This window comes from Schistocerca piceifrons, chromosome 6, assembly GCF_021461385.2.
Source record: "Schistocerca piceifrons isolate TAMUIC-IGC-003096 chromosome 6, iqSchPice1.1, whole genome shotgun sequence".
Taxonomy (NCBI): domain Eukaryota; kingdom Metazoa; phylum Arthropoda; class Insecta; order Orthoptera; family Acrididae; genus Schistocerca; species Schistocerca piceifrons.
Genome location: NC_060143.1, coordinates 398,581,318 through 398,607,863, shown reverse-complemented (window position 1 = coordinate 398,607,863; position 26,546 = coordinate 398,581,318). Strand labels below are relative to the sequence as shown.

The 26,546-nt window shown below is 40.8% G+C and overlaps 1 protein-coding gene across 1 annotated transcript in view; it reads right to left on the bottom strand.

The window, feature by feature from the left end:
- Window positions 1-22,676, bottom strand: part of LOC124803343 (E3 ubiquitin-protein ligase BRE1A-like) — an 83,523-nt gene extending 60,847 nt beyond the window's left edge. Inside the window, exon 1 of the mRNA XM_047264529.1 lies at window positions 21,766-22,676. Coding sequence (XP_047120485.1) covers window positions 21,766-22,676 — 911 coding nt within the window. The remainder of the gene's footprint in view (window positions 1-21,765) is intronic.
- Between the last annotated feature and the right edge of the window lie 3,870 nt (window positions 22,677-26,546).

The window sequence follows — 26,546 nt, the reverse complement described above, 5'->3', positions numbered from 1 at the left end:
CCAGCTGTTGCTTAAATTTTGAATAAAAATCAGCAACAATGGCTGCCAAAGACTTCCAGTGTAAGAAGTCACGATCGTTCTGCAGACGTGCTTGACAAAGAGCACGGAGGAGCGGACAGAGTTCAGGCATTCAATTGGCCTTGGTGTGGGAAACTGTTCATAAAATGCGAAAGAATCAGCAATAATCAACGGCATGAGGATGCAGTAGGGAATGGAAACCCCTGCATTAAAGATAAGTAATGTGTATCCATAGGAAATGTGGCCTGTAATTCAAAAAGTGTCATTACGATTTCCCCATTGGCAAAAGATTACGGATTACTCCCATATTCGGAACTCTGGGAGGGGACTGCCAAGCGGGAAGCAACCACAAAAAGAAGATGGAGTAACCAACGACGGGATGACATTCCACGAGTAGGAACTTGGAATTTCAGAAGTTTGGACGCAATAGGAAAGCTAGAAAATCTGAAAACGGAAATGTAAAGGTTCAGTCTAGGTACAGGGGAGTGAAATGGGAAGAAGATACGGATTTCTGGTCAGACTAATGTAGGCTAATATCTACGGCAGCAGAAAATGGTATAACTGGAGTAGAACTCGTTGTGAATAGGAAAGTAGAGGAAAGAGTGAGCTAACGTGAGCACTACAGTGATAGGGTTGTTATCTTCACATTCGACAGCAAACCGTCACCGACAACCATTGTCCAGGTATACATGCCGACGTCACAAGCAAAAGAGGGACAGATAGAAAATAATGTATGAAAATATTTAATGGGTAATTCATCATGCAAAGGGAGATGAAAGTCCAATAATCATGAGGGACTGGAACACGGTTGTAGTGTAAGAAGTAGACGAAATGGTTGCGGGAGAATCTGAGGTTGGCAGAATGAATGAGAGAGGAAAAAGACAGAGTTCTGAAATAATTTGCACATGGTAATAGTGAACACTCTTTTCAAGAATCACTAGAGGAGATATACTTGGAAAAGACCAGCAGACACTGTAAGATTCCAGCTGGATTACATCATGGCCAGACAAAGATTCAGTAACGAGATACTGGACTGTAAGGCATTCCCAGGAGCAGATACGGACTCAGATCAAAATTTAGTAATGATGAAGACTAGACTGAAGTTTAAGAGAATCGTATGAGAGAATCGCTGTGGCGTACGGAATTATTGAGAAAAGAGGAGTTTGAAGTTCGCCAAGGATATGGATATTATGATAAGGAATATTACAGTGAGCAGTTCACTTGCAGAGGAGTGGACGTCCGCTAAAAGGGCAATCACGGATGGTGGGCAGACAAATGTAGATACAAGGAAGAGAGCTGTGAAGAAAGCTTGGGTAACAGAAGAAGTACTTCAATTGACACCAAAATATTCAGGGAAAGACAGGAATGCAGCAGTACAAATCCTTCAGAAATGAAATAAATAGGAATTGCAGGGCAGCCAAGGCGAAATGGTTGTAATAAAGGTGTGAAGAAATCGAAAAAGAATTGATTGTGGGTAATACTTAGCATATATAAAAGTGAAAACAACCATCCGCAAAGTTAAAAACAGGTGTGGCAACATTAAGGGTGCAATGAGATTTCCACTGATGAATGAATGGGAGACAGCGGATGGGTGGAAAGAGTACACTAAAGGCCTCTATGAGGGAGAGGATTTGTCTGATGTGATAGAAGAAACTGGAGTCGATATGGAAGAAGTATGGGATCCAATATCAGAGTGAGAATTTAACACAGTTCTGGAAGACTTGAGATCAAATAAGGCAGAAGGAAATTCTGAAAACTGGAACTAAACGAGTACTCATGTTGGTTTGCAGAATCTCTCAGACTGGCAACGTACCATCGGACTTTCAGGAGCCGGCCGCGGTGGTCTCGCGGTTCTAGGCGCGCAGTCCGGATCCGCGCGGCTGCTACGGTCGCAGGTTCGAATCCTGCCTCGGGCATGGATGTGTGTGATGTCCTTAGGTTAGTTAGGTTTAAGTAGTTCTAAGGTCTAGGGGACTGATGACCACAGCCGTTAAGTCCCATAGTGCTCAGAGCCATTTTTTGGACTTTCAGAAAAATATCATCCACTAAATTAGGAAGATAGCAAGGCCAGACAAATGCGAGATCTATCGGGCAAACAGCTTAACATCACATACATCCAAGCTGCGGACAAGAATAAGACACAGAAGAATAAAAAAGAAAATTGAAGATCTGTTAGATGACGATCAGTTTGGCTTTTAAAGGTAATGGCACCAGGGAGGTGGTCCTGACGTTGTGCTTGATAATGGAAACATGACTGAAGAAAAATCAAGACACGCTCATAGGATGTGCCAACCTGGAAAAAGGGCTTGTTCATGAAAAATGGTGCGAGATGTTCGAAATTATGAGAAAAGTAGGAATAAGCTACAGGGGGAGATGCGTGATATACAGTATGTGCTAAAACCAAGAGTGAAAAAGAAGTATAGATGACCAAGAACGAAGCGCCCGGATTAAAAAAGGTGAAGAAAAGTCTTTCGCCCCTACTATTCAATCTGTACACCCAAGAAACAAAAACGGAAATAAAAGAAAGACACAAACGGGGATTAAAATTCACGCTGAAATTATATCAATAATAAAATTCGCTGATGCCATTGGAATCTTCAGTGAAAGGAAGAATTCAAGGTTTTGTTGAATGGAATGAACAGTCTAATGAGTACAGAATATGGACTGAGATTAACCGGAAAAAGACCAAAGTTATGAGAAATAACAGAAATGAGAATAGCGATAAACTTAAAAAATGGTGATCACGAAGTACGTTAAGGAGTTCTGCTACCTTGGAAACCAAATAAATCATGACGGATGAAGCAAGGAGGACATCAAACGCAGATTGGCTCGGGCAAAAAGCGCATTCCTGGTCAAGAGAAATCTACTGTTATCAAGCACGGAACAATTTGAGGAAGAATTTTCTGAAAATGTACATCTCCAGCACAACATTCTACGGTAGTGAATCACGGATAGTGAGAAAACCGGAACAGAAGAAGCTCGAAGAGTCGGAGATGTGGTGCTAGAGTAGAATATTGAAAATTACGTGGACTGGAAAAGTAAGGAATGAGGAGTTTCTCCACGGAATCGGCAAAGAAAGGAAAACACTGACAAGAAGAAGAGATCTGCTAAGACACCATGGAAGAACCTCCATGGTACTAGAGAGAGATATAGAGAGCAAAAACTGTAGGGGAATGCAGAGATTGAGAACGTAGGTTGCAAGTACTAGTCTGAGATGAAGATGTCGGATCTGGAGAGTAATTAGTGGCGAGCCGAATCAAACAACCCAGAATACTGATTACTCAAGAAAAAGAGTCATCATGTGTATGTGCCTCCGCTACCAGCTACCCGACTTACGGAACATGATTGACGTAGTTGTTGCAACAATTACTTCAGAAATAGTGATCAAGGTTTAGGAAGAAGGAGAAAATTTGAAAAAGGAGCTCAAGGTGAAGACAAAAGCAAAACACTGAATTTTGCCGATGAAACTGTAATTCTCTAAAACCCTGCAGGAGACTAGGAAGACTAGTTGGATGCAACAGATGGTGTCATGAAAAGAGGTTATGATATGAATATCAACGAAAGTAAATTAAAGGTAACATAGTGTAGTCGAATTAAATGCGAAGGAGATTAACAAATGACATACTAAAAGTAGTATGAAATTTTTCCTAGTTGGAGACCGAAACAACTGTTTGAAAAGTGTACAATGAAGCCTGGCAATGGGAAGGAAAGTATTTCTGAAAAAGAGCAACACATTAACATCAAATGTAAATTTAACTGTTAAGAGTTATTTTCTGAAGTTTTTTTTTTTTTTAGGTGTAGCCTTATATGGAAATGAAGAACAGATACTTTTGAACTGTGGTGTTACAGAAAAACGCTGTATAAGGGCAGATCGAAAAACTAATGAATAGGAGAAAAATAAATATTGCCAATTTAAAAGAATGGATCGGTTGATGGTACACTTCCTGAGGCATCAAGGAATAGTCAGTCTGGTAATGGAAAGAAGTATTAGGGGTCAAAATTGTTGATGGAGACCGAGACTTGACTACAGTTAGCATGTTCATATACCTGTAGGTTCCAGTAGCTATGTGGAAATGAAGACGCTTGCACAAGACTAGCTTGAGGAGCTCCCTCAAACCAGCGCGAGACAACAAATGGTTCAAATGGCTCTGAGCACTATGGGACTTAACATCTGTGGTCATCAGTCCCCTAGAACTTAGAACTACTTAAACCTAACTAACCTAAGGACATCACACACATCCATGCCCGAGGCAGGATTCGAACCTGCGACCGTAGCAGTCCCGCGGTTCCGGACTGAGCGCCTGAACCGCTAGACCACCGCGGCCGGCGCGAGACAACAACAGAAGTATTAAATATGTATTTCATTGTTATCAGTCATACTCCGAACAAATAGGATTACAAAAATACAGCTTGGATTATAGATTAGGCAGAAAAAAGAATTAGATATGTTAGGAATGATACTTGCACCAAAGCAAGCATAGCTGTTGAAACTTGCTACGTCTCGAAGTACATCTTATTAACAGTTCTAGACTACCCCGACAAGCAGGGAACACCCGTGCTGTACTGCCTTCTTCAGCCGGCCGTGGCTCAAGGGAGAGAGCGTTCCTCAGTAGTGAAAGCGTGGCGTTGTCACCCACACCACACGTCTCGCCAGGTGAAACATCGCGCGAACGGCTGTTCGATAAGGAGACGCGTCGTGTTGCAATCTGCGTGATTCAAACGCTGCGTATCGGCTAAGGTATCTCCAGTGTGACATCTGAGTTAGAGAATGTTGCCTTCCTGTGAAAGAGGACTCAGTGTGTTTCTTGTGTGTACAGTGACATTTCTCTGGGCTGGAATACCTACGGTAAGAGCGTTTCAAACCAACAAAAGATACACATGTTTAGTAAACATTCATGACAACTGTCACATACGGTTGCTTTTAAATCCTATGCTAGCAACAGAAGAACCTTAAACATGTTAATGTATGTCACAACAAATTTGTTACTGAAAGTATTAAATAAAACCAGTAAGAATTTTTATGTTAAAGATTGACAATCTTCGAAGTCAAGATCACAAATAAAATTTTACTTTGATTGCTAGTTTCAGCTACACAAGAGCCATCTCCAGGTCATTAAAATATTCTCTATTAGTATAATTGCCATAACGGTTCAACACATCGTTCAAATCTTTTTTTTTTTTTTTTTTTTAATGACAACATCCATACAGAGCATATAAGTAAAACAACCAAACACTTATTAAATAAAAAGAAATTTTTTAAAGTAAAAACTTTTCTACATCTACATATATACTCCGCTAGCCACCAAGCGGTGTGTGGCGGAGGGCACAATTCGCGCCAAAGTCATATTCCCCCCCCCCCTCCCTTCTGTTCCACTCGCGGATCGCGCGAGGGAAAAACGACTGTCTCAACGCCTCAGTACGACCTCTTCTTTCCCTTATCTTTGAATGATGATCATTACGTGATTTGAAAGTTGGTGGTAATAATATATGCTCTACATCCTCGGCAAAGATTGGATTTCGGAATTTGGTGAGCAGTCTCTTCTGTTTAGCGCGTCGTCTATCTGCAAGTGTGTCCCACTTCAAACTTTCTATGAGATTTGTAACGCTCTAGCTATGGCTAAATGTACCAGTCGCGAATTTTGCCGCTCTTCTTTGGACCTTCTCAATCTCTTGAATCAGACCCAACTGGTAAGGGTCCCATACAGACGAACAATACTCTAAGACTGGACGAACTAACCTATTGTAAGCTATTTCCTTTGCGGTTTTTTAGGTTAGAAGGCCTCGGGAAAGTACGGGGTGGGCTGCAATCTCAAAGAGTGCATGGCAAATACAGGACGTGCTTGGATCAGGGAAAAGTCGGAATTGTAGTTGTAAATTGTTGTAGTTGTGCTGGGAAAGTCCCTGAGCTTCAAGCGCTAATAGAAAGCACAGAAGCTGAAATCGTTATAGGTACAGAAAGCTGACTAATGCCTGAAATAAGTTCTGCAGAAATTTTTACGAAGTCTCAGACGGTGTTCAGGAAAGATAGATTAGGCAGAATTGGCGGTGGAGTGTTTGTGTCTGTCAGTAGTGGTTTATCTTGTAGTGAAGTCCAAGTAGACACTCCGTGCGAATTGGTATGGATGGAGGTTATACTTAACAACCGAACTAAGTTAATAACTGGCTCCTTCTACCGGCCCCCAGACTCCGATGATATAGTTGCGGAACAGTTCAGAGAGAATTTGAGTCTCCTAACAAATAAATACCCCACTCATACGGTTATAGTTGGTGGGGACTTCAACCTTCCCTCGATATGTTGACAAAAATACTTGTTCAAAACCGGTGGTAGGCAGAAAACATCTTCCGAGATTGTCCTAAATGCTTTCTCCGAAAATTATTTCGAGCAGTTAGTCCACGAACCCACGCGAATTGTAAATGGTTGCGAAAACACACTTGACCTCTTAGCCACAAACAATCCAGAGCTGACAGAGAGCATCATGACTGATACAGGGATTAGTGATCACAAGGTCGTTGTAGCTAGGCTCAATACCGTTTCTTCCAAAGCCACCAGAAACAAACGCAAAATAATTTTATTTAAAAAAGCGGATAAAGTGTCACTAGAAGCCTTCCTAAGAGACAATCTCCATTCCTTCCGAACTGACTATGCAAATGTAGTGGAGATGTGGCTCAAGTTCAAAGATGTAGTAGCAACAGCAATTGAGAGATTCATACCTCATAAATTGGTAAGAGATGGAACTGATCCCCCGTGGTACACAAAACAGGTCCGAACTCTGTTGCAGGCAACAGAAAAAGCATGCGAAGTTCAGAAGAACGCGAAATCCCGAAGATTGGCTAAAATTTACTGATGCGCGAAATTTGGCACGGACTTCAATGCGAGATGCCTTTAATAGGTTCCACAACGAAACATTGTCATGAAATTTGGTAGAAAATCCGAAAAAATTCTGGTCGTATGTAAAGTACACAAGCGGCAAGACGCAGTCAATACCTTCGCTGCGCAGTGCCAATGGTACTGTTACCAACGACTGTGCCGCTAAAGCGGAGTTATTGAACGCAGTTTTCCGAAATTCCTTCACCAGGGAAGATGAATGGAATATTCCAGAATTTGAAACACGAACAGCTGCTAGCATGAGTTTCTTAGAAGTACATACCTTAGGGGTTGCGAAGCAACTCAAATCGCTTGATACGGGCAAGTCTTCAGGTCCAGATTGTATACCGATTAGGTTCCTTTCAGATTACGCTGATGCAATAGCTCCTTAATTATCACTCATATACAACCGCTCGCTCACCGATAGATCTGTACCTACAGATTGGAAAATTGCGCAGGTCGCACCAGTGTTTAAGAAGGGTAGTAGGAGTAATCCATCTAACTACAGACCTATATCATTGACGTCGGTTTGCAGTAGGGTTTTGGAGCATATACTGTATTCAAACATTATGAATCACGTCGATGGGAACGATCTATTGATACGTAATCAGCATGGTTTCAGAAAACATCGTTCTTGTGCAACGCAACTAGCTCTTTATTCGCACGAAGTAATGGCCGCTATCGACAGGGGATCTCAGGTTGATTCCGTATTTCTGGATTTCCGGAAAGCTTTTGACACCGCTCCTCACAAGCGACTTCTAATCAAGCTGCGGGCATATGGGGTATCGTCTCAGTTGTGCGACTGGATTCGTGATTTCCTGTCAGGAAGGTCGCAGTTCGTAGTAATAGACGGCAAATCATCGAGTAAAACTGAAGTGATATCAGGTGTTCCCCAGGGAAGCGTCCTGGGACCTCTGCTGTTCCTGATCTATATAAATGACCTGGGTGACAATCTGAGCAGTTCTCTTAGATTGTTCGCAGATGATGCTGTAATTTACCGTCTAGTAAGGTCATCCGAAGACCAGTATCAGTTGCAAAGCGATTTAGAAAAGATTGCTGTATTGTGTGGCAGGTGGCAGTTGACGCTAAATAATGAAAAGTGTGAGGTGATCCACATGATTTCCAAAAGAAATCCGTTGGAATTCGATTACTCGATAAATAGTACAATTCTCAAGGCTGTCAATTCAACTAAGTACCTGGGTGTTAAAATTACAAACAACTTCAGTTGGAAAGAAATGGTTCAAATGGCTCTGAGCACTATGGGACTCAACTGCTGAGGTCATAAGTCCCCAAGAACTTAGAACTACTTAAACGTAACTAAACTACGGACAACACACACATCCATGCCCGAGGCAGGATTCGAACCTGCGACCGTAGTGGTCACGCGGTTCCTGACTGTAGCGCCTAGAACCGCACGGCCACTCCGGCCGGCTTCAGTTGGAAAGACCACATAGATAATATTGTGGGGAAGGCGAGCCAAAGGTTTCGTTTCATTGGCAGGACACTTAGAAGATGCAACAAGTCCACTAAAGAGACAGCTTACACTACACTCGTTCGTCCTCTGTTAGAATATTGCTGCGCGGTGTGGGATCCTTACCAGGTGGGATTGACGGAGGACATCGAAAGGGTGCAAAAAAGGGCAGCTCGTTTTGTATTATCACGTAGTAGGGGAGAGAGTGTGGCAGATGTGATACGCGAATTGGGATGGAAGTCATTACAGCGAAGACGTTTTTCGTCGCGGCGAGATCTATTTGCAAAATTTCAGTCACCAACTTTCTTTTCCGAATGCGAAAATATTTTGTTGAGCCCAACCTACATAGGTAGGAATGATCATCAAAATAAAATAAGAGAAGTCAGAGCTCGAACAGAAAGGTTTAGGTGTTCGTTTTTCCCGCGCGCTGTTCGGGAGTGGAATGGTAGAGAGATAGTATGATTGTGGTTCGACGAACCCTCTGCCAAGCACTTAAATGTGAATTGCAGAGTAGTCATGTAGAAGTAGAAGAACTGCATCGCTTCAGGATTATACCAATAAACCGCAATCTAGAGTTCGCCTTACCCGTTATTTGTGTAATCTGATCATTCCATTTGAGATCATTTCGAATAGTCACACCCAGATACTTGACTGATGTTACCAGTTACAAAGACTGATCATTTATTTTGTACTCATACATTAATGGGGATTTTCGCCTTGTTATAAGCAGTAGGTTACACTTACTAATATTGAGAGATGACTGTCAGTCATTACACCACGCATTTATTTTCTGCAAATCCTCATTAATTTGTTCACAACTTTCGTGTTGTACTACTTTCCTGTAGACTACAGCATCATCGGAAAACAGTCTAAGGCCGCTGTCAATACCATCAACCAGATCGTTTATGTAAATCGTAAAAAGCAGAGGACCTATTACGCTGCCTTGGGGCACACCTGAAATTACTCTTGTTTCTGTTGAAGTTACCCCGTTCAGGACGACATACTGCTCCCTGTCTGTTAGAAAAATTTCTATCCAACCACATATGCCATTGGATAGACCGTAATCGCGCACTTTTTGTAGCAAGCGACAGTGCGGAACTGAGTCGAACGCCTTTCGAAAGTCGAGAAATATGCCATCAACCTGGGAGCCGGTATCTAGAGCCTGTTGTATATCATGCACAAAGAGGGCCAGCTCTGTCTCGCATAACCGCTGTTTCCTAAAACCGTGCTGGTTCCTGCAGATGAGCTTCTCAGAGTCTAGAAAGGTCATTATGTCTGAACACAAAATGTGTTACATGATTCTACAACAAATCGATGTCAGTGAAATTGGCCGGTAATTATGTGCATCCGATTTTCTACCCTTTTTATAGATTGCTATGACATGGGCCTTCTTCCAGTCCCGTGGAACTTTCCGCCGTTCCAATGATCTCTGATAGATGACGGATAAGAATGGTGGTACCCACTGGCAAGTTAATGCCTAGTCCGCAATTTTCCTATCACAATTAAATTTCGATAACTAGTTTCCGTTGCTCTCTCGCAACGATCTTAAGATCGTTCAAAATATGAAAAGGCTGTGAATAAACATTGGAAAGCATCGTTAGCTGTAGTCATGCAACAACGTGCATTCATAAGTACCAAAACAATAACAGTACGTAGTTGAAGAAGTCACCGCGAGAAAGCCAGGTTGTAGACGGTAATTTCGCAGGTTGACGGTCACGTAGGAAATAGTCCAGTTGCATGCCCTTACACATCCTCCAGACATTCGCTACTTGCCCCCTCCCCCCCACCTTCCGGTTTCCATATTTCTGGAGTTCTGAAGAAATTCATTCATGGCGCCGTCGATTTGCTTCCGACGCAGAGGTACCCGCCTGCGTACAATCATGGATCCAAAGGCAAATGCAAATATTTATCCATGAATTAATAATGAATATTAATAATGAATATCTCACAGTGGAGTAATGAATTAATAATGACTATCTCACAGCGGAATAACTGTATTAACCGTTGTGATTACTTTTGAAATAATAAACTGTTACCTTGGGTTTTTTTTTTTTTTTTGTCTGTCTCGCATTCATTTGACTGCCCTTACATGATAACACGATTGCAGAACAATCGCTGGAACCAGTCACACACATAAGAGTCGTCAGGAAATGTAATCCACCCACAAAGGAGGTAGCTTACACGCACCCGTTCGGCAAATATTTGAATATCGTTTAATATATGCAAATCTTCCAGTTCGGACTGTATACCAATTAGGTCAAATAAAATTGATCGTCGGTAAAGCAGATACCAGGCTGAGATTCATTAGAAGAATTCTAAAGAAATGCAATCCGAAAACAAAGGAAGTAGGTTACAGTACTCTTGTTCGCCCACTGCTTAAATATTGCTCAGCAGTGAGGGATCCGCACTAGATAGGGCTAATAGAAGAGATAGAGAAGATCCAACGGAGAGCAGCGCGCTTCGTTACAGGATCATTTAGTAATCGCGAAAGCGTTACGGAGATGATAGATAAACTCCAGTGGAAGACTTTGCAGGAGAGACGCTCAGTAGCTCGGTACGGGCTTTTGTTGAAGTTTCGAGAACATACCTTCACCGAGGAGTCAACTCCCTCCTACGTATATCTCGCGAAGAGACCATGAAGATAAAATCAGAGAGATTAGAGCCCACACAGTGGCATACCGACAGTCTTTCTTTCCACGAACAATACGAGACTGGAATAGAAGGGAGAACCGATGAGGTACTCAAAGTACCCTCCGCCACACACCGTCAGGTGGCTTGCGGAGTATGGATGTAGATGTAGGTTAGATTCCTTTCAGAGTATGCTGATATAATAGCTCCATGCTTAGTAATCATACACAAACGCTCGTTCAATGAAAGATGCCTAGCTGAAGACTGGAAAGAGACGAAACAGGAGTAATCAGTTGAATTGCAGACTCATAGCACTCACGTAGATTTGCAGTAGAATTTTAGAATATGTACTGTTTTCGAACATTATCAATTATACCGAAGAAAACGATTTATTGCCAGATAGAACGGATTCAGAAAGTATCATTCCTGTGTAGCACACCCAGCTCTTTATCCATATGAAGTAATGAGTGCTACTGACAGGGGATCTCAGATTGACTCCATATTTCTAGATTTCCAGAAGGCTTTCGATACGGTCCCTCACAAGCGGCTTCTAATCAAATTGCATGCCTGTGGAGTATCGTCTCAGTTGTGTGACTGAATTCGTGATTTCCTGCCAGGAAGGTCACAGTTAGTAGTAATTGACGGAAAGTCATCGAGTAAAACATAAGTGATATCTGGCGTCCCCAAAGAAGTGTTATAGGGCTTAGCAGAGAAGCCTGATGGTGCTCAAGTATATATTTATAACTGGCGTCCACGCCAGTACCAAGCATCGTCTGGCCTTATGCTTAATGTTTTGACGCCATATCTTCTGAACTATGTGTTGTACAATTACATAATATTTTACGTACATTCAGCAACATATGTGTATACTGTCTACGAAATTTGTTGCTCGTAGGGTTAGTAGCAGAGAAGTAATAAATTTAAATGTCATGCATGATGCTGCAGTTTTTCACGCAGCTCATTGTTCGTGAAGTCATACCTCCTGAACTATGGGTTGTACAGTGATACATTCAAAGACAGATGTGTATACTGTCTGTACAATGTGTGAGGATACAGTTAGTAGTTAAGAAGTATTAAATAATAACATCTACCTTACGAGGTACTTTGACTGCATGAACAGCGGTAAAGTAGTAATCGATACACATTTTTTCTTTTAACATTTTGTAGGGGTTGTCCGCGTCAGCGAGAAGAATTTTTATGAAAGTTTTAAATTATGTGTAAAGTTAGTTGCAAGTCGCTAAGTGCTCTCATTTTCAAATATTGGATGAATGAAATTTGGGAATTCACGGTCGCGAGCTACGAATCTATTTCACCCTCATCCACACCCCTTCGACAAGCAGGTGGTTCTTATCCCCATAGCGATTGTTCTGTGACATTGAGGTATATGCGTAACAAGTGTGGTTGAAATCGGTTAAGTGGTTTAGTAGGAGATGTGGAAAACACACACGCACACACACACACACACACACACACACACACACACACACACACACACACACACAAGCACGCGAGCACACACACACGCATAAGTACACACGACCGTAGCCGTTTTTATAATACGTTTGGATTTAGGAGTCAGTCAGCCACATAAGATTTTTTTGCAGATGATGCTGTCATTTACCGTCTCGTAAAGTCGTCACATGATCAAAATCATTTGCAAAATAATTTAGACAAGGCACCTGTATGTCGCTAAAAGTGGCATTCGTCTCATAAATAATGAAAAGCTGAGGTCATCCTCATGACTACTAAAAGGAATTGGTTAAATTTGGGTTGCGCTATAGATCACACTCATATAAAGCTTGTAAATTTAACTAAAAAACTAAGGATAAGAGTTAAGAACAATTTAAAATCGAATGGTCACTTGGATAATGTTGTGGGGACTACGTTTTATTGACAGAACTCTTAGAAGATTCAACAAATCCACTATAAGAGATTCACTACGCTAGGCTTGTCCGTCCTCTGCTAGAGTTTGACTGTGCGGTACGGTATCCTTACCAGATAGGACTGACTGAGGATACCGAAACAGTTCAAAGAAAGGCAGCTCGTTTTGTTGCATCTGGAAACAAGGGAGAGAGTGTCACGGACATGATGCGCGAATTGGGGTGCCAGTCATTACAACAAATGCGTTATTCGTTGCGGCGAGATCTTTTCACGAGATGTCAATTTCTAGCTTTCTCCTACTACAGGTAAAATATTTTGTTCATGCCTACCTACGTCGTGAGAAATGGTCATTGTAATAAAATATGGGAAATCAGTGGTCGCACGGAAAGATATGAGTTCCTTTATCCCGCGCGCTGTTCGAGAGCGAAACGGTGAAGAAGTGGTGTCAAAGTGTCTGTATTTATTGTAGAATCCCTTCATCTCTACCGCATTATTTTATTTGATAAGCTCTCATTTTTCAGATGAATGTGGCAGGACTACCGATTGCTTATGGCGTCGTATCAAAAATGGTTCAGATGACTCTGAGCACTATGGGACTTGACTGCTGTGGTCATCAGTCCCCTAGAACTTAGAACTATTTAAACCTAACTAACCTAAGGACATCACACGGATCCAAGCCCGAGGCAGGATTTGAACCTGCGACCGTAGCGGCCGTCGTATCGTTTAAGTACTGTAATCCTAAAAATTAGAAGCTGCCGACTTTTTTGTACGAAATCCGAACTAACCACAGTTTGCCATCACATTTGTGATGTGTTTTCCCCGATCCAAACTTTATTAATCCATTCCCTATTATTTTGAACGTTTTAAATATTTTTCTCACTTTGCTCTCTGCCAAGGAGAAAAGATATGTTACAAGATGCATTATAGGGATTACGGTTTCAGTTGTAACTTGGTTTAGCTTAAGTTAAAGCTTTTGTAATTATTCCGTTGCGTAATGACAAAATTCCTTACCATTACGAAATCGAAAATGAAGTTAGTCAGGTTGTGTTTCTTCATTTACGGGCCAGAATTCAAATAAAGGGGAATGTTCAAAGCACTGAAAACGGGTCTTATACTCTCTTATGGACTCACTGTTTTTAACGAAATCGGTCGTAATGAATGGGATTGATTTGAAATTTCGTTAAAGAAGAATAATAAAATTTATCTGTTGTTTTTAAGTTAATTTTCTTTCGTGCGAACTTTGTTGTAGAACCACTCTCTTATTTTCGTGTGGTAATAAAAAATTTTTACTTAATTATTACGTACATTTAAAGAAAAAATAATATTTACGTGAACTCATATGAACTGGTTAAGAATATTAGGTTGAGAATTGGGTCCTTTAAATCATTCGGCCTTGGCATACACTTTCCTGATGCAGTGGATTTTTTGTTAAATATTTTTATTGAATTTTATCCCGGCACTAGCCATAGAACACAAGATTACCTCTATTAGCAGAAAATGTTTTAATTATTGCCAAGCCGACATTTATCACTGATCAAACCTACTTCATTACACATTTAAGATATTTTGAAAGAACCAAACTGTTTAAATTTCAATGTTAACTAACATTAGCTATCCGCCTACGAATGCACAAACGTATAATTAATTCAAATTTTATCAGCCACAGGATCACTGAAAAAGAAGAACAATTTCTTAATTCACCATTGATTTTTATGCATCTGTTCCCGATTTACGGGTTTGCTATTGTTGGTCGCGGCACAGCCCAGCAACACCGCTAAAAAATGCTGAAAAATTCTTAAAGAAATTTTATAGATGACGTGGGCAAGCTAATTTACATAAATAATTCACACTTTTGATAAACTCTAATATATTTAGATCAAACAACAATACAACTCACATTAATTCGTAACGCATCGTCTAATGGCGGCTAAGTCCAGACAGAGACAAAAGAAGTCTACCCATTCGTAAAAAACTCTTTCACAGTGTCCTACCGCAATGACTTCTGAACAGAGAAGACCAAAGAATACATAATGCATTGTGCTTAAATAGTATTGCTGACTATTAACATTTCTTTGCAAATTGACGATATTATTCTCTTCTGGCAACATATCTCTGCTATCGCAAATACTGACACATTTTACAATCACATAATAAATACAGAAAAAATTCCTATCCGAAATACAGACAAATATTACAACAAAAAATATAAGGAGAATAACAAATGTCTTTTACACCACATTCAGTAATAATTTTGTTCAATAATTACGATATATACAACTTGCCCAGAGCGGCGTATATGGTACAAATAAACTCTTTTTTTTCTAAAAAAATAACGTGAGTTTGCCAGGGAACGTTACATTGCCCCCTGGCAGCATTTGGCAAAGAGTTTTTATACTTTGACACAATGGTGCCAGTAACGTTCTTTACACTTGTATATTTTACGGAATGGCTCTTTTATTTAGTCCCAGGGTTATATAAGTTCATGGCTCCCCCATTTGGGCGTAGGCAAACAGGAAACCTGGGCAAAACTGTGCCGGAGCCCAGCCATCCCAGTTGGTTCATGGTCATTTGAATTAAATGCAGTTATTCATTTGAATTAAATTCAGTTCGTCACAAACGGTTACACAATTACACAATATCACAGTCACATACGGTTCGACTGAAGTTTTTTTTTGTGTGTGATACTATTATTCGTGTGATACACTACAAGGTCACTTGTCCTACGTAGTAAATGTTCAATGTTTATCGAAATGAAGTCATTGACATGTTATTCAGTTTATGTGAACATAAAAAAAAAATCAATAATGCTGTATTTGGTGAGCGGTGCGGAGTGATTGTTGAGCGGCGCTCGGCGCGGCGCGCTGACTCCGTGTAGGTCACCGCCCCCGGCGTTGACAGCTACGGCGCGGAGGGCGTGGCTGTCTGTCTGGTCTGCTACGGGCTGCTGCGGCCGCTGCATAGCTGATGTAGCCGGATGCGCGTTGGATATCCGCTCGCCCGTGCGACGTTTTCTTGCAGTGCTCCAGGAAACATGCAACAAGTTCAGAAACAGTGTACTATCCTTATAGGCATTTTTCCTGCTGTGGGAAAGAACGCACACAGTTAGTGGCAGTTATTACTCAGTAGGCCTTCACTAGTCTGGTTTGCACAATATTTCGTTGTCACCGTAACACGTTTTATGGGCACACAATATTTTTTACCATGTCATGACTTGTCATTAGTCACACGCAAGTTTTCACCTTAGGACAAAATGTATCTTCGTAGTCAATGCGCTTTCCTAGCGTCCCTTGACACACAAAGAGTTAAAGTTTGACACTAGCTTGATCCACCGTCCGTTATTGGTTCACTGTTCGTGTCGTGCTAGTTCCTTGTCCACTTGCACACACGGCGATGATACAGTTTTTTATCACTTATACACAACTATTCCATGACGTATTGCTGCAGGTTTAACAGTCACTGTCTGTCTCTGCCGCACAATACTGCACTTTTGTTTAAGTTCCTTTATTTTTATTTACAATGTCCGCTGTGCAATTTTTTTTTTTTTTTTGTAATAGCACATTCGTAACTCTTTACCAAGGTGTGATATTTGCGTACATGGTAACAAAATATTAAAATTTGGTATTAGTTTGCCCAAAAGTCATCTATATTCGTGTTCGAGTAGATTTTATTTGTGCATTCCAGCCGGATTCAGGCATATTGTTCAATAACTCCTTTGAACTCATGTCACACTTTACTATCAACGTCCTACGTAACTACAGTGTAGTCTCTGTAGGCAAAAATTGACTTGGACTGTATCTGGCTAGCTCTTTTTTACTGTTTGAATCTGCACATGCTTCAATTGAAGCTTCTTTGTGCGTAACTTTGCATTACATAAATTTGCAACAAGTTTGCCTCCCGTGGTGCCCTCGGGTCACTACTGGGTGCATTATTTTCTCTAATAACATTGGTTAGATAATAAAGTTCTCAGGGCCTCATATTATTGATATTATTCTGGGTTCGAATCTGTCAATCTGACAGCTACACATATATACATACACATAATAGAGAAGATTGTGCCAAGAAATATTTCAAATTTGGGCACATAGAAAATTATGTAGTACACTAACTAATCATTACTAAAATGTTCTTTTTGATTGAACTCTGTCACAGCTTAACACTACAAATAATTGCACTAATCAGATTATCTGTGCAAACATTTAGAGCATGTTCTAGATAACACAAATTAAAAGAGTACATAACACAAATATCCATACACATGAGAAAGTCAATCATATTCTTATAACTAAACACTTCTACACTAGCACATTATCTCTAAAGATCACACATCATTAATGTTCATTATTTACAAAAGAATGGTGTCCACATAGGACTATTAGTCTTTTACTGTAGGAATGCTTTTACATCCTTACGCGAATACAGTCCCCGTACTCTCCCTGAGTGGGGATCTGCTAAGAGATAGCTACACTCATGTGGCACACTTACTACTCTAAAAGGTCCATTGTACACCAATTGCCACTTGCTATTCTGTTTCAAGGATGCCGAGGACTTAGGATGATTGCGTAAGAGTACCAAGTCCCCAACACTAAATTTTTGGTTATTCGTCACATGTCGATTATATTTTTCTTTCCTTTTCTGTGCGCACCTGGTAAGGTTGCACCCTGCTTTTCTTATCTTCTCTTCCTTAGGCTCAGGAATGACTGGGACCTTAGGCAAAGGTGCCAGCCACTCATTCAAAACTCTATTATTATTCATTATAATCTCGTTTGGTGGATACCCCGTAGAAGCATGCGGGGTTGCGTTGTGAACTTCTACAAACTTAGGTATCAGATCTGGCCATCTTGTGTGTTTATATGCAATGTATAACCTGAAAAATTTATTTAACTCTCCAAATGTTCTCTCTACTAAACTTGCTTGTGGGTGAAAACGGGAAATTAGTATATGCTTTATATCTTGTTCATGTAAATAGTTTTTCCAGGTATGGCCTGTAAAATAGGAAGCATTATCCGATATTATCGCTTCAGGCTTACCCACTTGTGTAAAATATTCCTTCCCTAACCATTTAACTATTCCACGAGCAGTGGCTGATTTAAGGCAGTATATTTTTAAATATTTAGAGAAAAGGTCATACACCGCTAAAATGTACTTCAATCCACCCCTGGCTCGTGGGTAGGGTCCTGCTATGTCTATAGATACTAACTGAAGTGGTCGATGAGGCACTATAGGATGCAGTTCAAACCTTGTGGACTTATTTTGAAACTTAGCTTTTTGGCACAGAGGACAAGTCCTGATAATGGTGCGAGTCTGCTGGCTTATCCCCTTAAAATAACAGAATTTGGACAAAATCCTTATTGTCTTGCCTATCCCAGCGTGACCCCATGCTAAATGCGTGTGCCACACTACAGCTGGGATAGCCTGTTGTGATATACACACGACTCCATGGTCATTTGACACACCTGTTTTATAATACAGAATATTATCTACTATTTTGAAATTCTGAACACTTTTAAGATTGGTTCCTTCTTTAATTTTACTAATGATATCTCGCCAAATCGGATCAGTTTCCTGCAATATGGACATATTTTTACACATATGTAAAAAGTCCCTCCTATGTACCTTATCTTGTACTAATAGTATTCGATATTCCTCCGATTGTCCCAAAATATTTGACATTGAGGATTGCCCTAGTGGAAGCCTCGACAAGGCGTCTGCTACAACATTATCTTGTCCTTTAAGGTACATGATTTTAATTTTATATTCCTGTAATGCTAACCTCCATCTTAGCAAGCGGGTATGGTATAATTTGCAAGTCATTAAATAGCTCAAAGCCTGGTGGTCACTGAATACTTTGACTTCTTTACCATAGATGTAATAGTTAAATTTCTTTACCGCCCAAACCACTGCAAGAGCCTCTAATTCGGTAGCGGAATATGCTCTCTCGCAGCTGTTTAGTGTGCGGCTGGCAAATCCGATTACATTGATTGTTGTGGGGTCGTTGCTCCTGTCCCACTGAAATAAACACGCGCCCAGACCGTATGAACACGAATCTGTCGCTATACAAAAATCTTTTGTCATGTCTGGGTGTCGCAGTATGTTGGCGTTCACCAAGGCATTTTTGATAGCGTCAAATGCGCGTTGACATTCTTCTGTCCACACCCAGTGCGCATTTTTACGCAACAGGCTCAATAAAGATTCGTTATTCATTAATTGGTTTGGAACAAACCGTCTAAAAAAAGATGCTAGACCTATAAATGCTTTGAGCTGTTTCTTAGTTCTCGGACTAGGAAACCCACGAATTACATCAAGTTTTTTGCTGTCAGGCTTGATGCCTTGTGGTGTTACTATGTGACCTAGAAATTTAATCTGATTACGTCCAAATTTGGATTTATCAAGATTCGCTGTTACTCCCGCTTGCTTAAACCTTTCTAAGACTTTACTCAGTAGTTCTACGTGCTCCTCCCAGGTGGCAGTGGCAATCACTAGATCGTCTACATACACTGTTACCCTTTGCAGCAAATCCGGACCTAAAACCGCGTCGAGGGCTGTTATAAAAACTCCTGCACTTACATTTAGGCCGAAAGGTAGTACCCTAAATTGGTAGCTCCTTCCCCCAAATATAAATGCAGTATATTTCCTCGACTTGGGTGTGAGCAGGATTTGCCAGAAAGAACTTCTCATATCAATAGATGTCAAATATTGCACTCCATGAAATTTTTGAATTTGCTCATCAAGATTTTCCGGATGAGTCCTAACGGGTACAATAATTTCATTTATGTCTCTCGCATCTAGTACTAACCGTACCTGTCCGTCTGCTTTTGCTACCGCCACCAAAGGACTACTATAAGGGGACAAAGACGGTTCTATTATTCCCCACTCGATCAGTTTTCTTATTTCTTTAGCTACTATTTCTTTCTTGGACCAAGGAATGGAGTACGAGGCTCGACAGTAAGTTTTGTGAGGCTTTACCTCGATATTGTACTGATATCCCTTAACAATTCCTGGTCGTTCTGAAAATACATCTGCATAATTAGATAATAACTGTACCAAATCCTGCTGTTGCATAGAGTTCAAATTTTCGGACTGTGATACTTTGTTCACAAATGCGTCCACATTTGCTTTTAATTGATCATCTTGTACGTCAGGATAATAGAGATTCTGACCTAGACAATGATTGTCTAAATGTAGTATCCACTGATTCCTACACCTTATGTTAATAGCGTTACAATTAGGTACAGGTACCTCTTCAGATCTGAGCATGGACAATTCTATTCTCCTACCAGCATTCATCAAGCTTAATTTTCCCCGAGAAAGGTCGATTATTGCGTCCCTTTCTCTTAAAAAATCTACCCCCAAAATGCAGGCTACCTTTAAACCCTTTACTACCAGGAATGAGCACGCTATGGCTTCATCCCCTACATACATCTCTACCCGCACTTGGAGTTTAATTATTTGTCGCTGTGCACTTATGGCTCCAGTGACTTTACAATTATTCACGGGAAAAGTCAGCATACGCCTTTCCTTCCCCAGTACTTTGAATAAGTCCATACTCATAACACTGACGGTAGCACCTGTATCTACGACCGCTTGCACATCAATATTGTTAATTTTGATCTCTATTATCGCTTGTACTTTGTCTTTGTGCTCCATTATGCACGTGGATGGTTCAGTTATTAATTCATCTCCCATCTGTACCCCGTCATTATACCTAAGGATACAGATTTTGTTCGGTGTTTTGTTCTGTGTCGGGCTGCTCTCACTCCAAACCTCAGCCGACGATGGAGAGCGTATCTCGGCTGCATCTAGTTTGTTGAATTATTGCTAGTGGATGGGCGTGGCTGCTCTGTGTCACTGACCTCCACTATGTGCACGTTGTGTTGCGTCGGCCGCCACGGTTGCGCAATTGGCGCATTTTGTGGTGGCGGTCGGTTATTGTCATATCTATCACTGTTTTGCCGGTCCGGACTGGGCCTCTGGTTCTGCGGCCAAGTTCGGTTTGCATCATTATAAGTATTAGTGTTGCTCGGCCCCCTGGCATTTTTCCATCTATTATTGCTTGGTGGGCCTGTCTCATACCGGTCATCGAACCTCCTTTTCCGGTCATTATTCACCGGCGGACTATTGCCGTTCCGGTCTCTACCTCTATTTCCGTTTTGTGCATACTCCTGTCTCCTATTATTACCTCAGCCGTTTCCATTACTTGGTGGAGGCGTGTTATTTCTACCATTTCTATAACCATTTCCGTTACTTCTAGCCTGTTCAGAGGCTGCCTTAACGTCCTCCTGAATCAGGTCAATGGAGTCCAGAACAGACAAGAAATGTTCCATATCATTTTCAGGCACGTGTATAAGTTTTTCCTTTACATGTATCGGCAAGTGTGATTTCAAAAGCCTGATCAAATCCCGGGATGAAATCTGTTCGTCCCAGTAACGGGTCTTATTAATGTACTTCTCGAAATATTTTCGCAAATTGCCTAGTCGTGGAGAATACGGCTCTGGATTATATACCTCCTTCCGTAATCTCTCCTGGATACATGTTGACCAATATTTGGCCAAGAATGTTTTTTTCAAATTGCTCATATGTATCACAACTGTCAGCTGCTTCGGTTGCCCATAATGCAGCATCTCCTTGTATGTAAGACATAACGAACTGTATTTTCTGGGTATGACTCCAAACGCTAGGCAAAATGTTTCTAAATCCCTTGATAAACACTACAGGGTGAACAGATTTCTTCTCCGTTGTAACGATCTGAAACTGTCGGTTCCTAACCAAGCTTTCTTCAATCACTACTTTGGAATGACATTTATTTGTTTCGCTTACATTGGTTGCCTGTTCTGTCTCGCAGTCGCAATTTTTTACTGCAGTATTTATATGCCTATCATTGTTGGACCTGGCTGGCGTGACATACGCCCGTGCCTCGTCATGCCGCAAGCTAAGCTCCATCTCGGCAAGACGACGGTCCACACTCCGCTGCCACAGTGGAATGTCTTTGTGCACTATCCTTTTTAGATCTTGCACATCCGCACTTGAGCCCACATCTCTGGCCTCAATTGCGGCGTGCACTTTCTGATCTATTTCTTTTATGACTTCATTTTCTACTTTGTGCACTTGTTCGATCACTTTGTTCTCAATTACTTGAGTTGTGTCAATTTCTAGTTGTTCGACCCTATTAGTCAGGACACTGATTTCCTCTACTATATTGGCGTTAGCCACTTGAACACTATCTACTCTTTCGCTTAATTCTTGCACCGTTTTGGGTATGGTTTCATATTTTTGTTTCAAACTAACAATCTCACTTTGCATAACTTCTAAAGTTTGCATCAACTGCAAGTCCCTCTCATGCAGGCGTCGGTCACGCTCTGCTTGTTTAGCATCACGTTCTCTATCGCGCTCTGCTTGTTTGGCAAATTCAGCTACCAATCTCTGGTCACGCTCTGCTTGTTCAGCATCACGTTCTCTATCGCGTTCTGCTTGTTTAGCATCACGTTCTCTATCGCGTTCTGCTTGTTTAGCATCACGTTCTCTATCACGCTCTGCTTGCACACGTACAAATTCAGCTTGGAAATTGAGCATGCGCTCGAACATAACTCTTAATAATTGCACTTCTGACACCTCACCACTCTCTGGTCCGTGTCCAGTGCTTGCGGATGGCACAGTATTTCCGCTATCAACTGAATCACTGGGTGGCAATGGCAACATTTCTTGTCCTTCTGCCCCCAGATTCTCACATTGTACTTCCTGAACTACGTCACTAACATCACTTTGTGTCCCACTTTCCAACTCGGTATCACTACTTACTGACTGTTGCTCATTATCCATGTTGATATCTTTCTGACTACGCAATCTAACCATAGTAAACAAAAGAAATAAAATCTGAACTAAATATCCTAACACTCAGGTTTCACTGACATAATCACACAAGAAATGGACATTAACTAATACACACTTACTATATACTACAATGACTAACTACCTAAATGTCCTGTTATTTTAAAACAATTTACTAACAACAAGCACACCACTAATGATCCGAGAACACTGCACTGAGGCTACCCACAGGACAACTACACTGTAGCTTTACCTTTTGGTGATCTATCTTGGGTGCAGCTGCCCCCTGATATTGTGGTAGGTAATTAATTTTTCGAAATATTGAGCTCTCTTCTTCAGCTTGCCTCTGGGTACATAGTGTTCTCATGCAAAAAATCATACACAGGTATTACCACACAATATTGGTTATGCAATACATACAATACATAGAAAAATTATTAAATGTTCTGCAACAAAGTTCGACTATATTAATTCCCTAGTTATCTCACGGGTATTTAGTGGCCACTACATATTCGAGCCCCACATTGGGCGCCAATTTAACGAAATCGGTCGTAATGAATGGGATTGATTTGAAATTTCGTTAAAGAAGAATAATAAAATTTATCTGTTGTTTTTAAGTTAATTTTCTTTCGTGCGAACTTTGTTGTAGAACCACTCTCTTATTTTCGTGTGGTAATAAAAAATTTTTACTTAATTATTACGTACATTTAAAGAAAAAATAATATTTACGTGAACTCATATGAACTGGTTAAGAATATTAGGTTGAGAATTGGGTCCTTTAAATCATTCGGCCTTGGCATACACTTTCCTGATGCAGTGGATTTTTTGTTAAATATTTTTACTGAATTTTATCCCGGCACTAGCCATAGAACACAAGATTACCTCTATTAGCAGAAAATGTTTTAATTATTGCCAAGCCGACTTTTATCACTGATCAAACCTACTTCATTACACATTTAAGATATTTTGAAAGAACCAAACTGTTTAAATTTCAATGTTAACTAACATTAGCTATCCGCCTACGAATGCACAAACGTATAATTAATTCAAATTTTATCAGCCACAGGATCACTGAAAAAGAAGAACAATTTCTTAATTCACCATTGATTTTTATGCATCTGTTCCCGATTTACGGGTTTGCTATTGTTGGTCGCGGCACAGCCCAGCAACACCGCTAAAAAATGCTGAAAAATTCTTAAAGAAATTTTATAGATGACGTGGGCAAGCTAATTTACATAAATAATTCACACTTTTGATAAACTCTAATATATTTAGATCAAACAACAATACAACTCACATTAATTCGTAACGCATCGTCTAATGGCGGCTAAGTCCAGACAGAGACAAAAGAAGTCTACCCATTCGTAAAAAACTCTTTCACAGTGTCCTACCGCAATGACTTCTGAACAGAGAAGACCAAAGAATACATAATGCATTGTGCTTAAATAGTATTGCTGACTATTAACATTTCTTTGCAAATTGACGATATTATTCTCTTCTGGCAACATATCTCTGCTATCGCAAATACTGACACATTTTACAATCACATAATAAATACAGAAAAAATTCCTATCCGAAATACAGACAAATATTACAACAAAAAATATAAGGAGAATAACAAATGTCTTTTACACCACATTCAGTAATAATTTTGTTCAATAATTACGATATATACAACTTGCCCAGAGCGGCGTATATGGTACAAATAAACTCTTTTTTTTTTTAAATAACGTGAGTTTGCCAGGGAACGTTACATGTTTAAATAATAGTGAGAAGCATCAACTGAAACAGAACACTACAATAATGAAGAAGTTGCCAGCTTCAAAATGCTTCAGAACAGGACGACTATTTACAAACAGGTGACAAAAGCCGTGGGATACCTTCCAATATCGTGTCTGACGTCCTTTTTTCCGGTGTAGTGCAGAATCCCGATGTGGCATGGGCTCAACAACTATTGAAAGCCCCAGCAGAAATATTAACCCACGCTGCCTCTATAGCCGTCCATTATCGGGAAAGTGTTGGCGATGAGGATTTTGTGCACAAACTGACCTTTCGATTATGAGCCATGTAGAGCGATGTGGGTGGCCAAATCATTCTCTCAAATTGTCCAGAATGTTCTTCAAACCAATTGCTAACAATTTTGACCCGGAGACATGGAGCATTGTCATCTTAAAATTCCATCGTTTTTTGGGAACATGAAGTCCATGAATGGCTGCAAATGGTCTCCTAGTAGTCAAATATCACTGTTTCCAGTCAATCAACGGTTGACTTAGATCATTCACTATAAACACAGCCCACACCATTATGGAGCCACCACCATCTTGCACAGTGCCTCGTTGACAACTTGGGTCCATGGCTTCGGGCGTGTGCGCCGCACTCGAACCCTACTATTACCTCTTACCAACTTAAATCGGGACTCATCTGACCAGCTCACTGTTTTCCACTCGTCTAGAGTCCAACCGGTATGGTCATGAACCTAGGAAAGGTGCTGCAGGCGAAGTCGTGCGTTAGAAAAGGCACTCGTCTCAACCGTCTGCTGCCATAGTTTATTAACGCCAAATTTCGCCGCACTGGCCTAACGGAGACGTTCAGTGTACGTCCCACATTGATTTCTGCGATTATTTCAAGGAATGTTACTTGTCTGTTAGCACTGAAAACCCTGCGCAAACGCCACTGCTCTCGGTCGTTAAGTGAAAGCCGTCGGCCACAGCGTTGTCCGTGGTGAAATTTGGAACTCTCGGCCCGCTCTTGACTCCGTGGACCTTGGAATATTGAATTCTCTAACGATTTCCGAAATGGAATGCCCCACGCACCTAGCTCCGACTTCCATTCCCCCATCAAATTTTTTAATTGCTTTCGTCCGACCGCAATTTTCGTTCGAATCACATGAGTGAAAATGACAGGTCCGCCATTATCAGTTTATACCTTGTACACGTGGTAATACCGTCATCCGTATATGTGCATATCTCTGTCCCGTGACTATTGTCAACTCGATCTATTTCCCCAAGTGTCCTCCTTCACAATATGGGATACAGTGAAGGAGGAGACCGGTAGAACCAGACATGAAGAGGGACAAATAGCATTGAGAGTAAATGATACATTGGTGACAGATGTGTATAGTGTTGCAGAACCAGGGCCGGCCGCGGTGGTCTAGCGATTCTAGGCGCGCAGTCCGGAACCGCGCGACTGCTACGGTCGCAGATTCGAATCCTGCCTCGGGCATGGATGTGTGTGATGTCCTTAGGTTAGTTAGGTTTAAGTAGTTCTAAGTTCTAGGGGACTGATGACCACAGTAGTTAAGTCCCATAGTGCTCAGAGCCATTTGAACCATTTTTTTGTTGCAGAACTTTTTAACAAACATTTCATAACTGTTGCGGAAAAGATGGAGTTGTCAGGTTCTGTAGATGCTGCTATGGAATACCTCAGACCAGACATTTCAAGTAACTTCCATAATATGAATTTGACCCTCACTACCCCAGCAGAGATAATGTCCATCATAAAATCTTTAAAATCAAAAACATCTAGTGGGTATGACGAAATATCAACAAAGCTAATTAAAGAATGTGTTTCTGAGTTAAGTAACATATTAAGCTATCTGTGTAACCAGTCGTTTATCAGTGGAATATTTCCTGAATGGTTAAAATATGCTGAAGTTAAGCCACTGTTTAAGGAGTAAAGAAATAGCATCAAATTTCCGTCCAATTGCCAGCATTCTCAAAAATTTTAGAAAAAGTAATGTACAATCGGCTTTATAACCATCTTATCTCAAATAACATACTGTCAAAGCCATAGTTCGGATTTCTAAAGGGTTCTGATATTGAGAAGGCTATCTACAATTACAGTGAAAATGTGCTTAATTCA